Consider the following 13,982-nt stretch of genomic DNA (forward strand, 5'->3'; position numbering starts at 1 on the left):
CCAAGTCAGAACAGTAGGCTAAGTTATGAAGGCGAAAGGGACCAAATTATTAGAGTGAGGCACATGAGCTACCAATGGCTTACTACACAACATACACTTAGTACTACTTTGTTAACTACAGTATACATATCTCCCGGGCATATTACATCATTTATGCAGCAGCATACAATACTTTTTTTGGAGTTACCTTGTTGTGCTGTGCTCACTTGAAAAGGAAGGTGGCTCGGAGGTCCTTCGTGGGCAGATTTTGTCATCAAACTTTGTCATCAAAGTCTGGCATTCTCAGAATTTATGCTGCTTTCAAGACAACTGGGAAAAAAGTTAGCCACTCATTCCTTCCAAACCAGTCATTGTTGAATTTGCGATTTACAAGTAGTTGTGTAGTGTTATGTCCAATGGCAGATGAGCACCGATACGTTTTATCTATAATTTCTCTTCATATGACAAGGATTGAAAGGATTTACCAGTAGATTGTTGACTTGATTCATGATGATGACTGCTAGCTTGCTAGCTAAGATTTTGAAAGTATGATGTTGACATGATCAGTCCAATCAAAGCTACAGTAGATATGTGATTTGATGTCATTTTATCTGTGGCCAATGACCTTGAGCCTTCTTGGATGGAAACTTCTAATGCAACTCTATGGCAGCACCCAAGGGGCTTGACATTTCTAGCTCTCCCGTAGATTTTGTGGTGATGTAGTGTCCACATGAGTGACAGAACACTGAACCAATCACGGCGCAACTAGAGAACATTACCAACCCCTACGCTCCGTATTTTCCGCATGCCGGCCCTCCACCTCAGACAGCACTAAGCTAGGCTGAAACACTTGCATTTTGGAGCTGCCTTGATCAAGAAAACAAAAAAAGAGACCATGTTTGTCTGTGGCTTTATTAACTCAATGCTTTTTTTTTCTTCCATTGCTGTTATTTTGGCATTAATACATGTCACATATCAGTTTGCAAACAACCTTTTTTTTGATAAACAGGTGGGGCTATTTGATCTCCATTTAGTAATTTTAACAACCATTTATTCCAATATCAAAAATACAAGGCACATTTCAAAGCTAATGTTTGAAGCACTGAATGGAACAAATTGTAGATTGTAAATATCCACTGAGTGAACAAAACATTAGGAACATATTCCTAATATTGAGTTTCACCCCCTTTTGTCCTCGGAACAGCCTCAATTTGTCAGGGCGTGGACTCTACAAGGTGTCGAAAGCGTTCCACATGGACGCTGGCCCATGTTGACTCCAATGCTTCCCACAGTTGTGTCAAGTTGGCCGGATGTCCTTTGGGTGGTGGACCATTCTTGATACACACGGGAAACTGTTGAGCTTGAAAATCCCAGCAGCGTTGCACACACACACTGACACAAATGTGTGTGCCTGGCACCTACTACCATATCCGTTCAAAGGCACTTAAATCCTTTATCTTGCCCATTCACCCGCTGAGTGGCACACAAACACAATCCACGCCTCAATTGACAAGGATAAAAAAATACTTCTTCAACCGATCTACTTCCCTTTGTCTATACTAGTTAAAGTGGATTTAACAGGTGACATCAACAAGATTTTCAACCACATTCACCTGGTTAGTGTATGTCATGGAAAGAGTAGGTGTTCCTAATGATTTGTGCACTCAGTGTCATTTTCCACACAGTATTTGACTAACTTGACATACAACATAAAACGTTTTTTTTTTTGTATCCAACGTTGTGAGCATGTTGAGAAATACGCCAATCTTACAGTTTCATTGTCCTTATACAGTCCTTATACAGTACATAATGTACGTAGGACAAATCATCAGAAATAGAAGTATTGTCAAGTAGTTGTCTATTTTCCACATGTAGCACGGTGTTGTATGCCATCTCTGCTCCATGCGACATTGTACAAGACCCCCGTTTCTATGTGACTTGTCAACTGATACAGTATCCACCTGTCTCTCGGCTTGAAACGTACCCTTAGTGCCTGGTCGGTAACTCCGACATGATTACCACAAGTTTAGATAGCTGCGTAGACTAACTTATCAACCAAAAAAAAAAGGTTTAGCTGACATGGGCTAATTGAGTGGTTGTCAGTGACTGACATAACTAGAGGGAAACTGCTGATGCACAACTACATTTCGAAATGGCACCTTGTGCATACTACTATTCTAGCGCTAAACAGTAAGTTTAGACCCCAACTGAGTTCCCCCTTCAAAAATGTTTTAAATGTTTGTTTTTATTGATCGGGGCCCCCTAGCGGCCGGGGGCACGAGACAACCACCTATATAATTTATGCCAAGGACCGGCCCTGGTTTTCCGTGGGAGTGAGCAGCTGCCATTCAGCAGGCACTGAGGAGTACTGACTGCAACAAACGCGCAACTGCAGATGAAGGAAGGAATGGAGGGAGTGAGTGGGCGAGTTAATATAGCAGCGGTCCCAAATACAGCACGTTCACACTCTTCGGGGGTGTGCGTTTGTCCACACAGAGCTCGAACCACTGCATTCAATAAGCATTCAAACGGAGAAGGGGAGAGGGAAACGCTGGTACTTATCTGAACAAGCTCCCACACATGCTGAGGGGCCGAGGCCATTCCCACTGGCGATATTACTGCAGTAGATTGCTTTGACGCCAGCAGCAAGACATACCCCATGCGGCAGAGACGCGTCGCATTTGTCGCTGGTAAAAAGCTACTGGGGCGCCTATTTACCACCCCCCGCTGTTATCCTTATATTTTGTTTCGGTTTATCGCACTGTGCTCTGCTGAGAGTGTGTGTTCGTCATCCAGTGTATTTTGGCCGCTGCTTGAAACTGACAAACATTGTTCCTTGACGCGCCCGAAACGTCTGCAGAGGTGGAGACGCCAGGGAGCGGTTGTTGTGGAGCAGGTTTGGATATTTTGCGATAAATGCCACTCAGCCAGAACGGGCAGTCAGTCGTCTGTGAGCACGCTGTCGCCGACGTCGATAGACTGCTGCTTCACAAATCGGATTTTTACACTGATCTTTTAAAATCATGATTTGACAAATGGGTTAATTATTTCCATGCAAGAGCTTACTACGAAGACAGGTCAATAGAAGTACGCATGGATGCTTGTATAATGTAGTCATAGTTCCTGCAGAGGTATTCAGTTAATATCAATCACCATCGAAAAAAGCATTTTTTTTGCGGTATTGTATCAAAATGCCGGCGGGAATGAAGCCCCTGGAAAAGTTTTTGAAGAAACAGACAACGGCGCTCACTCGAGCTGGTGGCTTTGGGGAGAAGGCGACTGGTACTGGCGCTTCTCGGCGGCGAGCCAGCCTGTCTCGGGTGGTTCCGTTTTTCAGGGAGACTTCTCCAGAGAGCGGTCCGGCCAGGGAGGTGTTCAGCCCGGACACTGAGGAAGCACCGTGCTGGCCCTCGGCCACTGCGGACATTAGGAGCCCGTCGCTGTCTAGCGATGAGCAAAGCTCCGAGACGAGTCTGGACACGAGCTGGACCCCGCTGCCTGCGGACACACCGGACAACCTGGCGCTGGCGCTCCTGGACAGTGTGGCGGGCAAACGATATGGCAACTGCACAGGTAAATGGACCTCGTCAATCAACCGCATTTATGCAACACAATGCATCCACCTATTGGCCTGTCAATCATCACACTCAGTTGTTTGACTAATTCCTCAACTGTTTCACACCAAATCATGTTGTTCTTGCGTTTCACTTTTGCAAATTAGCCAAGCTATTCACTTGTCAAAGGAATGTAGTCTATCCAGGAACCCAAAACTACCAACTACCATTTGGTCCTTGATTAGGCTATATCCTAGTCTATTATTGCAAAATAACTAAGCTTTTGCTCATTTTCTCCTTTTGCTCATAACAATAACAGAAACCCCAAATAATCAGTCAGTGATCTATTCCAGGCTGTAGAATGATTGGATTAGGCGGTGGTTGGTGCAGAAGGGTTTCTTCCCATCATTGCCTTGTTATATTAACTGATTCTACGGTTACATAAGAACGGCTGTCCTCGTTAAGAAAAAAATGAAAGTCTGTTATTAAAAGGGATGGTCCAGATGTTTCTCACGCCTCTAGAAAAGAAGACCTCGCAAATTGAATCATATTTACGTGTTGGTGGCACTTAAAACCCAAAACGAAACTCTCCCAAAATCTAATGTGTAGGGTTCAGTTTATTCAACGTAACATTTTGATGGAGCTCACGTGCACTTGCCTATTACAGTAGCAGCATGTCTTTCATATGGAAACTGGCTGCTTCATGTTCGGTCATGGAGGATCGCGCTAGTCTTCGCACATTGGCTGCTGAGCTTGTGCACTTTTATTTATTTATTTCTAAAAAAGGAGGTCATGATTCTCATCCTAAAATGCAATGTTTCTGTTGGCAGCTAAAGAGCAGACGATACAATGGGTTTAATCATGTTTTATTCTACATTATTATCCTAAAGGGTTTGATCCAAAATGGATTTTGTATCACAAGGGATTGTGAGGAGATGAGTATGCAGAATTCAAACAATAATATGTTGAACATTTTGTAAACCAATCTAGAAGACACCATTGCACACTTTAAAGAAGAAGAATATCCGCACCCTACATATCTGTAGCATTTCTCTCCATATTTCCTGTGACTATAACAAATATGAATTGGTATCGTTAGCGTCAAAGGTGCCAGATGCATAGCCACTCTGGTGTGTGTGTCATAGATCTATTGACTCTGCCCTTTAGACTCTCCAAATTGAAATTTGGAGGTTGTGACCAATTTTTAAATTAAACCCAGACAGGGTTGGGGGAGTAATCTGATTACGAAAAATGAACCCTAATCAATTACGTTGCCAGCAAAAATATGAATCAAATTACAGATACTTTTGTTAAACTACAAGATTACTTCTTGGATTACTTTGAAATTCAGAAAGCATATTCGCGGTAAAAAAAACAACATTCCATTCAGCATTGAAAAAGGGGTTTACGTTTGTTCCCCCTGTCGATTCTGACTCCGTTGTCGTTAATTCATCTCTCCTAATTAGTCTTTCAAGCTTCCACCTGGGTTTGAATCTTCCTGATATCCAATAAGGAGGGGACTTGCTGGGCGTCTCAAATAGAACCAAGTTCTACTTTAGCCAATGTGGCCAGTGAGGTTTGCATGTGCTGCCTCTAAAGGGAAAAGTAATCTTAAACTGAATCAGATTACATTGCCGAGTTTCGGTATAATCCAAAAATGAGGCTACTGATTACAATTTTGTACAGGTAATGGATTAAGCCTAGAAAGCAACCCACGCAACGCTGAGCCCAGATATGAATACACTGTAATATAGCAACCATAAACATATGTTTGTGATGGAGCTGGTGATGGGTTCTTGGAATGGTGCCAGAGAAGATTCCCAGGCAGTTGTTGTTGAAGGCAAGTAGGTTAGTGGTCATGATGTGATGTATGCCTATCCCGTGGGGGATGGTTGGGTGAGTGATACGCTGCATTAGATGACACCCCTGCTGTCAATGTCTACCTTTTGAGTGAATCCTCCAGTATGTCCATTTTTACTATGCAGCTTTGCCACTGCCATACCTCATTGTGAGATTATATTTTTTCTCCACTGCTTATCTCAACAAGTCCTGCAGTAACAGGATTTATTAACAGAGTTTTCCAAGGTGGATTGCCAGGGCTTCCTGTGTAACATGCAGATTTTCCTCCCAGCCAATCCTCGGATTCTGGTCAATGTATCTGTTGCATTGGCGCATGATGTGGGTTTCGCACACTGTAACACTATTGCCAGGTCTCTCTGGGGAAATCCAATAGGTTTATGAAGTATGACTGTGGTGTGCTGTTCAGGCATTATTACGGGCAACGGTGAACAGCTCAATTAAAATATGATCATGAAATGTCTCAGAATGAACACCGGCAATTAGCTGTGTGGAGGACTCTTATTGAGATCTACTGTTTAGTGATAATCCACATCAGTTCCTTTTGCTCTGTTGCAGGAGGAATCTGCTCTACCTAGGTTATTTTAGTGCATAAGGGTTCACTGCACCTCCAGCCAATTTTCACAGAACTATTCTGCTTGCGGGCAACCATCCCCCATTATGCATTGCAAAGCCAGTGTACCTCCTTTCCGATGACCTCGCTGACCTGCTCCCCGGCTCATCCTGCATGTTCCTGTCAAACTGACTGAGCCTGAATTGACTGAGCTCGAATTCCTCTCTCTTGCTCTTCTTTTTTTGTTGTCAATTTCCCCCTACTGTATTCTACAGGAAAAGGCATATCTCCACTGCATCATTCATAAGACGAGAGAAGCAGCATAGTATTTGCTAGAGATTGAATTGACTTTGTATAGCAGCCAATGGTCGTGTTTGAAACGGCAGGTGTGATTCCAGAATGAATCAAAATGGGAGATTTGTATTGATACATGGGTTAATGTTGAACCTTATCTATGTATGCTTTGAGTTTGACAAATACATATACAGAGAACTTGGTTGTCGTACGTCTGAAGAGGGTTCATGAGAGTTTATCTGGTCCATTCCAAAAGGTCACTATTTTGTTTGACTTTCATTTTTTTTTTTCTCCCTCAGACTCATTTTTCTCTTTGACTTAATTCACTTCAGCGAGCTGCGTTGGTGTTATAAACACTTAGGGAACTGCAACCCAGATAGCTTTAAATATGTTTAATCTCGTTTAACCTGTTTCTTGGAAGGCCGAGCTCGCTGCTGTTTGGATTGGGATGTTCTAGAATATGTAGAAAATCTGAAAAAGCGCGGCTAATCCAGGATTAGTTACCAATAGCGGACCAGATTGAGCGGACCTGCCCACCCTTACATGTGGAGCAGAAATGAATCTTTGGATTATGGATCTAGATTGGATCTTGATCCTGGTTTATATAGTCTGAATGTTTCTAATTCGGAAGTGTGTCTGTTGGTTGCAAATGTGTTTATGGTGAAACAATGTCAACAAGGTCCACTACGACCTAAACACGGCATGCTCCCCAACCCCTTGCACCTTATGACTCCCTGTCTCACACACTCCTGTCTGACACACTACCTGACAGACCTGAGTACACCACACCCAATAACATTTTACCACCCCATACCACAGTGCTCTCACGGAGATACTATGCACCAGGCTGTCCATATCAGCAGTCCCAGATCAGTGTTGGCTGAGTGGCGCTCCAAACACCATAAACCGTCTGAGTCACTGCCCTCTGCTTGTGTGTGTGTGTGTGAGAGAGGGGGAGACCGAGCCGCAGGTGAAGAACAGATTAGAAGCATTTTGACAGCCCCTATCTAAAAAGTCCCGTCCTTTTTCCAAGGTCAACGGCCCTGCTCTTGTGTAACCCTGTTTTACCTTGTGGTTTCATTTCTTGTCCAATCACACCATTGGTTCTCGGAATGGGCGTGTTGAGGCAAGGGTTAGGCACATTTTTTTCAGGTGTGTACAGTCTCCGAGTTACAGTGGAAGTCGAGATCAAAACAATCTGTTAATGAAGCCACGTCTAACTTGCGATGCGTGTTTCAACCTGGGAAACCACATGTCTCCAGTCCCATTCCCACTATTATTGTCTGACGAAAACAGATGGATTGACTCTCCTCATAATAACAAAGCGGGTGAATTTGCCTCTCCACATCCTGTACATTTTGGACTGTACACATTCTTAGTAGACCATGGTATTGCATGTAAAAGCATGAAACTAAACAAGTAGAAGAGATTTAAACCAGTCACCCACGGGTACAATAATGGGTTAAAATAACTATGGTCGATACAGACGAGGGTGTCGGGGGCCCTGGAGATGCTGCAGCAGTTGCTTACAGTACATTACATGGTTGTTTTGTGTTGCAGCAGCAGAATGACAAGGACTTGGGGGGGTTGATGTTGGCTTTGAAACACTTGCAATGCAGAGGGAACATGTCTTGTATCAAAAGCTCCACATCAGTCATTCACAAAGCCAAGTGGGATGTTTAAACTAGACTTTGACTTTGCTTGATGCTCTCATTGCTTTTACATTCCACACCCAGAGAGACGCTCCTTAGGCGGTTGTTCTGAGACTGAGGCACGCAGCTGCAAAGTCTTGTGGAACGAAAGGCGAGCGGCGGAAGAGGGACAAAGTGCAGAGAGAAAATGTGATTGCGTTGGGCAGTGTGGGAGGGATTCTGATGATTCTTTTATGTAAAGAAAGAGGGATTAAAAGAAGCTGCTAGCCTAGTGCCCACTCCTTTTGGATGCTTTTACATAAGGAAGGGAGGGATGGCCGACCCCCCCCCCCCCCCCCCCCCCCCCCCCTCACATGCCTGCACTCTCCTCTCCTCTTTAGCCCACGCACCTGGACCACTCTGGGGAGAGGAGAGCACGATGGGGCCCTCCAGGGTTGATTGACTTGCCTTACTGTGTGTGTGTGTCTCTGTGTTTTTTTTTTTTTTTTTTTTGCGTGTGTGTGTGCACTTTGATGCATGTGTTTGGATTTCTGTACTTTTTTAGCTTGGATGGATGTGTGCATTTATGTGCTTGCATAAGAGTGTGTGCTTGGGTGTGTGTGTGTGAGAGAGCGGGTTGGAGCTTGTCTATCTGTGTGCCCGGCGTGGAAAAGAGGCTCTCCAGCACAGCACCTGTTCACATGGCAACCAGCACTCGCAGGGAAGCAAGAGGAGGAGGAGGAGGAGTGGGAGGAAGAGAAACAGAGGGAGTGCAGGAAGGAAGGAGTTGAGTGTTTGAGAACATGAGACTTGGGAGAGAGGGAATAGAGCTTCCATAAACTGTGTGGACAGTGTGCCAGCCAGTGAGAGGAAGAAGGGGACAGAGCGATCAAGCAAAAGACACTTGTTAACTGGCTTCTGTATCATAAGAATGTTCTCATCTAATCAGCACTTCTTTACCTACTAGCCTATCCGGGTGGGCTGATGACAAGCAGATCAGTGCAGTGGCTTCTTTCTCTGAGTGTTGACCATCCAGAGGGAGTCGGGTTGCAGCAGCCTAGCCAGCCGGGTAGTGACGATGACTTACCCTGGTGAACTGCCCCGCCACTTGACATCCTTTGATGTGACAAGAGCAGTGGTTATTTTCTCTGCCGTGCGAGGTGCCACATTAGGCACACACGCTCGCACACAGATGGCCCCAAGCACGCTAGGAGAAACGCCGCTAACCAGCGCCAGTAATAACAACCCTTCGTCCTCCGTCCCTCCCCCTGTAACACTAAATATTGACCCAGGAACAGGCCTAATCGCAGGGGATAGTAGACCAATCAACTTGGCAGGCTTAGGAATCTGATTTGGGAACAGTTGTATTAGAGAGAATTGACTAGCATGGAAAAATGTCAGGTTACATTTAAGGGACTCAATCCAGGGCCGAGAAGCATACTCTCTCCAGAATGGTCCCCAGCATAAGGGCCAGAGGAAGATGTACATGCTACATGATGATAAACTGAGAGGGTTTGGAGAAGGCAAGAAGCCACTATGGCAGGTGCATTGTTACTTAGAGTATCCTCTGAACACACAGTGTGAAGAGCAAAATGTTAGTAGTTCAAACTTTCCAACGAAAGCATTGTGCGGTAGATTCTTCTTTCAGAACCTCGAGGAAACGTCAGTGACGAGAAATGGAGGAAAGGTGAAAGGCATATGTTTGCAGTAGCCATCTCCTCCTGAGTTCTGCTGTCAGAAGGGCTCCAACAGAGACCCATCAATCCAAACCTTCAGTTCCAACATGGTCTTTAAATGTGTGAATAGCAGACAAAAGGTCACAGCAGCTGAGTTGAAGGGCAACCTAAACTGAGGAAAAACGCCTTAGCCTTTTCTTTCTTGGTGAAGTCTATTGATTAAGGGTGTTTCCCATGGCAGCCATGTGTGTTTGTTCATGTGCACTTATTCTTATAGCTCTGTCACAGGGGCGTGTACTAGAGAGAGACGCCATGTGGGCGTATCGCTTAGACATTTGGGGCGTGACCCGTAGTGTTGCTTGGTTGGAGTGTCTTGGGAAAATAACAACGTGCATGAAGTGTCCTATTACAGTGGCTCTATAATAAACAGTAGCATTCTTGCATAATCAATGCTTGGCATATCGCTGCAGAATGCTGTGGTAGCCATGCCTGATTCACACAGTCTCCTCTAAACAGTTGATTTTGAGATGTGTCTGTTACTTGAACTCTGAAGCATTTATTTGGGCTGCAATTTCTGAGGCTGGTAACTCTAATGAACTTATCCTCTGCAGCAGAGGTAACTCTGGGTCTTCCTTTTCTGTGGTGGTCCTCATGAGAGCCAGTTTCATCATAGCGCTTGGTGCTTTTTGCGACTGCACTTGAAGAAACGTTCAAAGTTCACAAGCATTTCGCTACACCCGCAATAACATTGCTAAACACGTGTATGAGACCAATAAAATTTTATTCCACATTTTCCGGATTGTCTGACCTTCATGTCTTAAAGTAATGATGGACTGTTGTTTCTTTTTACTCATTTGAACTGTTCTTCCCATAATATGGACTTGGTCTTTTACCAAATAGGGCTATCTTCTACATACCCCCCCCACCTTGTCACAACACAACTGATTGGCTCACACACATTAGAAGGAAAGACATTCCACAAATTAACTTCTAACAAGGCACACCTGTAAATTGAGATGCATTCCAGGTGACGACTTCATGAAGCTGGTTGAGGGAATGCCAAGAGTGTGCAAAGCTGTCAAGGCAAATGGTTGCAACTTTGAAGAATCTAAAATATAATTGTGTATTTCTTTAACACTTTTTTTTGGTTGCTACATGATTCCATGTGTTATTTCATAGTTTTGATATCTTCACTATTATTCTACAATGTAGAAAATAGTTTTTTTTAAAAACACGAATGAGTATGTGGGTCCAAACCTTTTTGACTGGTACTTCATTGTGGCTCTATAATAAACAGTAGAGCAGTGCTTCCAAATCTGGAGATATATATATATATATATATAATATATATATATTAGGACCAGTCAAAAGTTTGGACACCTACTCATTCCAGGTTTTTATTTTTTTATTTTTTTTTTACAATTTTCTACATTGTAGAATAGTAGTGAAGACTTCAAAACTATGAAATAACACAGGGAATCATGTACAGTCGTGGCCATAAGTTTTGAGAATGACACAAATATTCATTTCCACAAAGTTTGCTGCTTCAGTGTCTTTAGATATTTTTGTCAGATGTTACTATGGAATGCTGAAGTATAATTACAAGCATTTCAAAAGTGTCAAAGGCTTTTATTGACAATTACATGAAGTTGATGCAAAGAGTCAATATTTGCAGTGTTGACCCTTCTTTTTCAAGACCTCTGCAATCAACCCTGGCATGCTGTCAACTAACTGGGCCACATCCTGACTGATGGCAGCCCATTCTTGCATAATCAATGCTTGGAGTTTGTCAGAATTTGTGGGTTTTTGTTTGTCTACCCGCCTCTTGAGGATTGACCACAAGTTCTCAATGGGATTAAGGTCTGGGGAGTTTCCTGGCCATGGACCCAAAATATCGATGTTTTGTTCCCCGAGCCACTTAGTTATCACTTTTGCCTTATGGCAAGGTGCTCCATCATGCTGGAAAAGGCATTGTTCGTCACCAAACTGTTCCTGGATGGTTGGGAGAAGTTGCTCTTGGAGGATGTGTTGGTACCATTCTTTATTCATGGCTAAATTATGAGTGAGCCCACTCCCTTGGCTGAGAAGCAACCCCACACATGAATGGTCTCAGGATGCTTTACTGTTGGCATGACACAGTACATATGGTAGCGCTCACCTTGTCTTCTCCGGACAATTATTTTCCAGATGCCCCAAACAATCGGAATGGGGATTCATCAGTCCAATCCCTGTACCTTTTGCAGAATATCAGTCTGTTCCTGATGTTTTTCCTGGAGAGAAGTGGCTTCTTTGCTGCCCTTCTTGACACCAGGCCATCCTCAAAGTCTTCGCCTCACGGTGCATGCAGATGCACTCACACCTGCCTGCTGCCATTCCTGAGCAAGCTCTGTACTGGTGGTGCCCGATCCCGCAGCTGAATCAACTTTAGGAGACGGTCCTGGCGATTGCTGGACTTTCTTGGGCGCCTTGAAGCCTTCTTCACAACAATTGAACCGCTCTCCCTGAAGTTCTTGATGATCCGATAAATGGTTGATTTAGGTGCAATCTTACTGGCAGCAATATCCTTGCCTGTGAAGCCCTTTTTGTGCAAAGCAATGATGCACGTGTTTCCTTGCAGGTAACCATGGTTGACAGAGGAAGAGCAATTATTCCAAGCACCACCCTCCTTTTGAAGCTTCCAGTCTGTTATTTGAACTCAATCAGCATGACGGAGTGATCTCCAGCCTTGTTCTCTTCAACACTCACACCTGTGTTAATGAGAGAATCACTGACGTGATGTCAGCTGGTCCTTTTGTGGCAGGGCTGAAATGCAGTGGAAATGTTTTTTGGGGATTCAGTTCATTTGCATGGCAAAGAGGAACTTTGCAATTAATTGCAATTAATCTGATTACTCTTCATAACATTCTGGAGTATATGCAAATTGCCATCATACAAACTGAGGTAGCAGACTTTGTAAAAATGTATATTTTTTGTTATTCTCAACTTTTGGCCATAACTGTAGAAACCACAAAAGTGTTCAACAAATCAAAATATATTTGAAATTCTTCAAAGTTTGCCTTGATGCAATCTTTGCACACTCTTGGCATTCTCTCAACCAGCTTCATGAGGAATGCTTTTCCAACAGTCTTGAAGGAGTTCCCACATATGCTGAGCACTTTTTGTCTGTTTTTCCTTCACTCTGCGGTCCAACTCATCCCAAACCATCTCTATTGGGTTGAGGTCGGGTGACTGTGGAGGTCAGGTCATCTGATGCAGCACTTCATCACTCTCCTTCTTGGTCAAATAGCCCTTACACAGCCTGGAGGTGTGTTAGGTCATTGTGCTGTTGAAAAACAAATGATAGTCCCACTAAGCGCAAACAAGATGGGATGGCATATCGCTGCAGAATGCTGTGGTAGCCATGCCTGATTCACACAGTCTCCTCTAAACAGTTGATTTTGAGATGTGTCTGTTACTTGAACTCTGAAGCATTTATTTGGGCTGCAATTTCTGAGGCTGGTAACTCTAATGAACTTATCCTCTGCAGCAGAGGTAACTCTGGGTCTTCCTTTTCTGTGGTGGTCCTCATGAGAGCCAGTTTCATCATAGCGCTTGGTGCTTTTTGCGACTGCACTTGAAGAAACGTTCAAAGTTCACAAGCATTTCGCTACACCCGCAATAACATTGCTAAACACGTGTATGAGACCAATAAAATTTTATTCCACATTTTCCGGATTGTCTGACCTTCATGTCTTAAAGTAATGATGGACTGTTGTTTCTTTTTACTCATTTGAACTGTTCTTCCCATAATATGGACTTGGTCTTTTACCAAATAGGGCTATCTTCTACATCTTCCCCCCCACCTTGTCACAACACAACTGATTGGCTCACACACATTAGAAGGAAAGACATTCCACAAATTAACTTCTAACAAGGCACACCTGTAAATTGAGATGCATTCCAGGTGACGACTTCATGAAGCTGGTTGAGGGAATGCCAAGAGTGTGCAAAGCTGTCAAGGCAAATGGTTGCAACTTTGAAGAATCTAAAATATAATTGTGTATTTCTTTAACACTTTTTTTTGGTTGCTACATGATTCCATGTGTTATTTCATAGTTTTGATATCTTCACTATTATTCTACAATGTAGAAAATAGTTTTTTTTAAAAACACGAATGAGTATGTGGGTCCAAACCTTTTTGACTGGTACTTCATCTATGTGTCTGATAGCATTATCCACACTTGTGGGAAAGTATGTGACTGGCACACGCATTTCCTCAAGTTGGATGCCCTCGGATGCATATTTGAGCCTTTCTTCAGACGAGCCTCTCCACTGCCCAAAAAGGGAGGGTTGTGGTTGGGGAGGGAATGCCTCCGCGTAGCTCCTGGGTGCAGCTTGAATTAGGTTAACCAGAGAAGAGGGCTGCCGTTCACTATGAACAGCAGGGAACCAATGCTGC

The 13,982-nt window shown here is 43.7% G+C and overlaps 1 protein-coding gene across 2 annotated transcripts in view; it reads left to right on the forward strand.

Moving 5' to 3' along the window:
* Window positions 1-2,372: 2,372 nt before the first annotated feature.
* Window positions 2,373-13,982, forward strand: part of LOC139364603 (rap guanine nucleotide exchange factor-like 1) — a 32,689-nt gene continuing 21,079 nt past the window's right edge. Inside the window, exon 1 of one of the 2 annotated variants that reach the window (XM_071101484.1) lies at window positions 2,373-3,552. In XM_071101484.1, coding sequence (XP_070957585.1) covers window positions 3,171-3,552 — 382 coding nt within the window. In that variant the 5' untranslated portion in view covers window positions 2,373-3,170. The remainder of the gene's footprint in view (window positions 3,553-13,982) is intronic. The other variant, XM_071101483.1, reaches the window with a different exon arrangement.

This window comes from Oncorhynchus clarkii, chromosome 13, assembly GCF_045791955.1.
Source record: "Oncorhynchus clarkii lewisi isolate Uvic-CL-2024 chromosome 13, UVic_Ocla_1.0, whole genome shotgun sequence".
Lineage (NCBI taxonomy): Eukaryota > Metazoa > Chordata > Actinopteri > Salmoniformes > Salmonidae > Oncorhynchus > Oncorhynchus clarkii.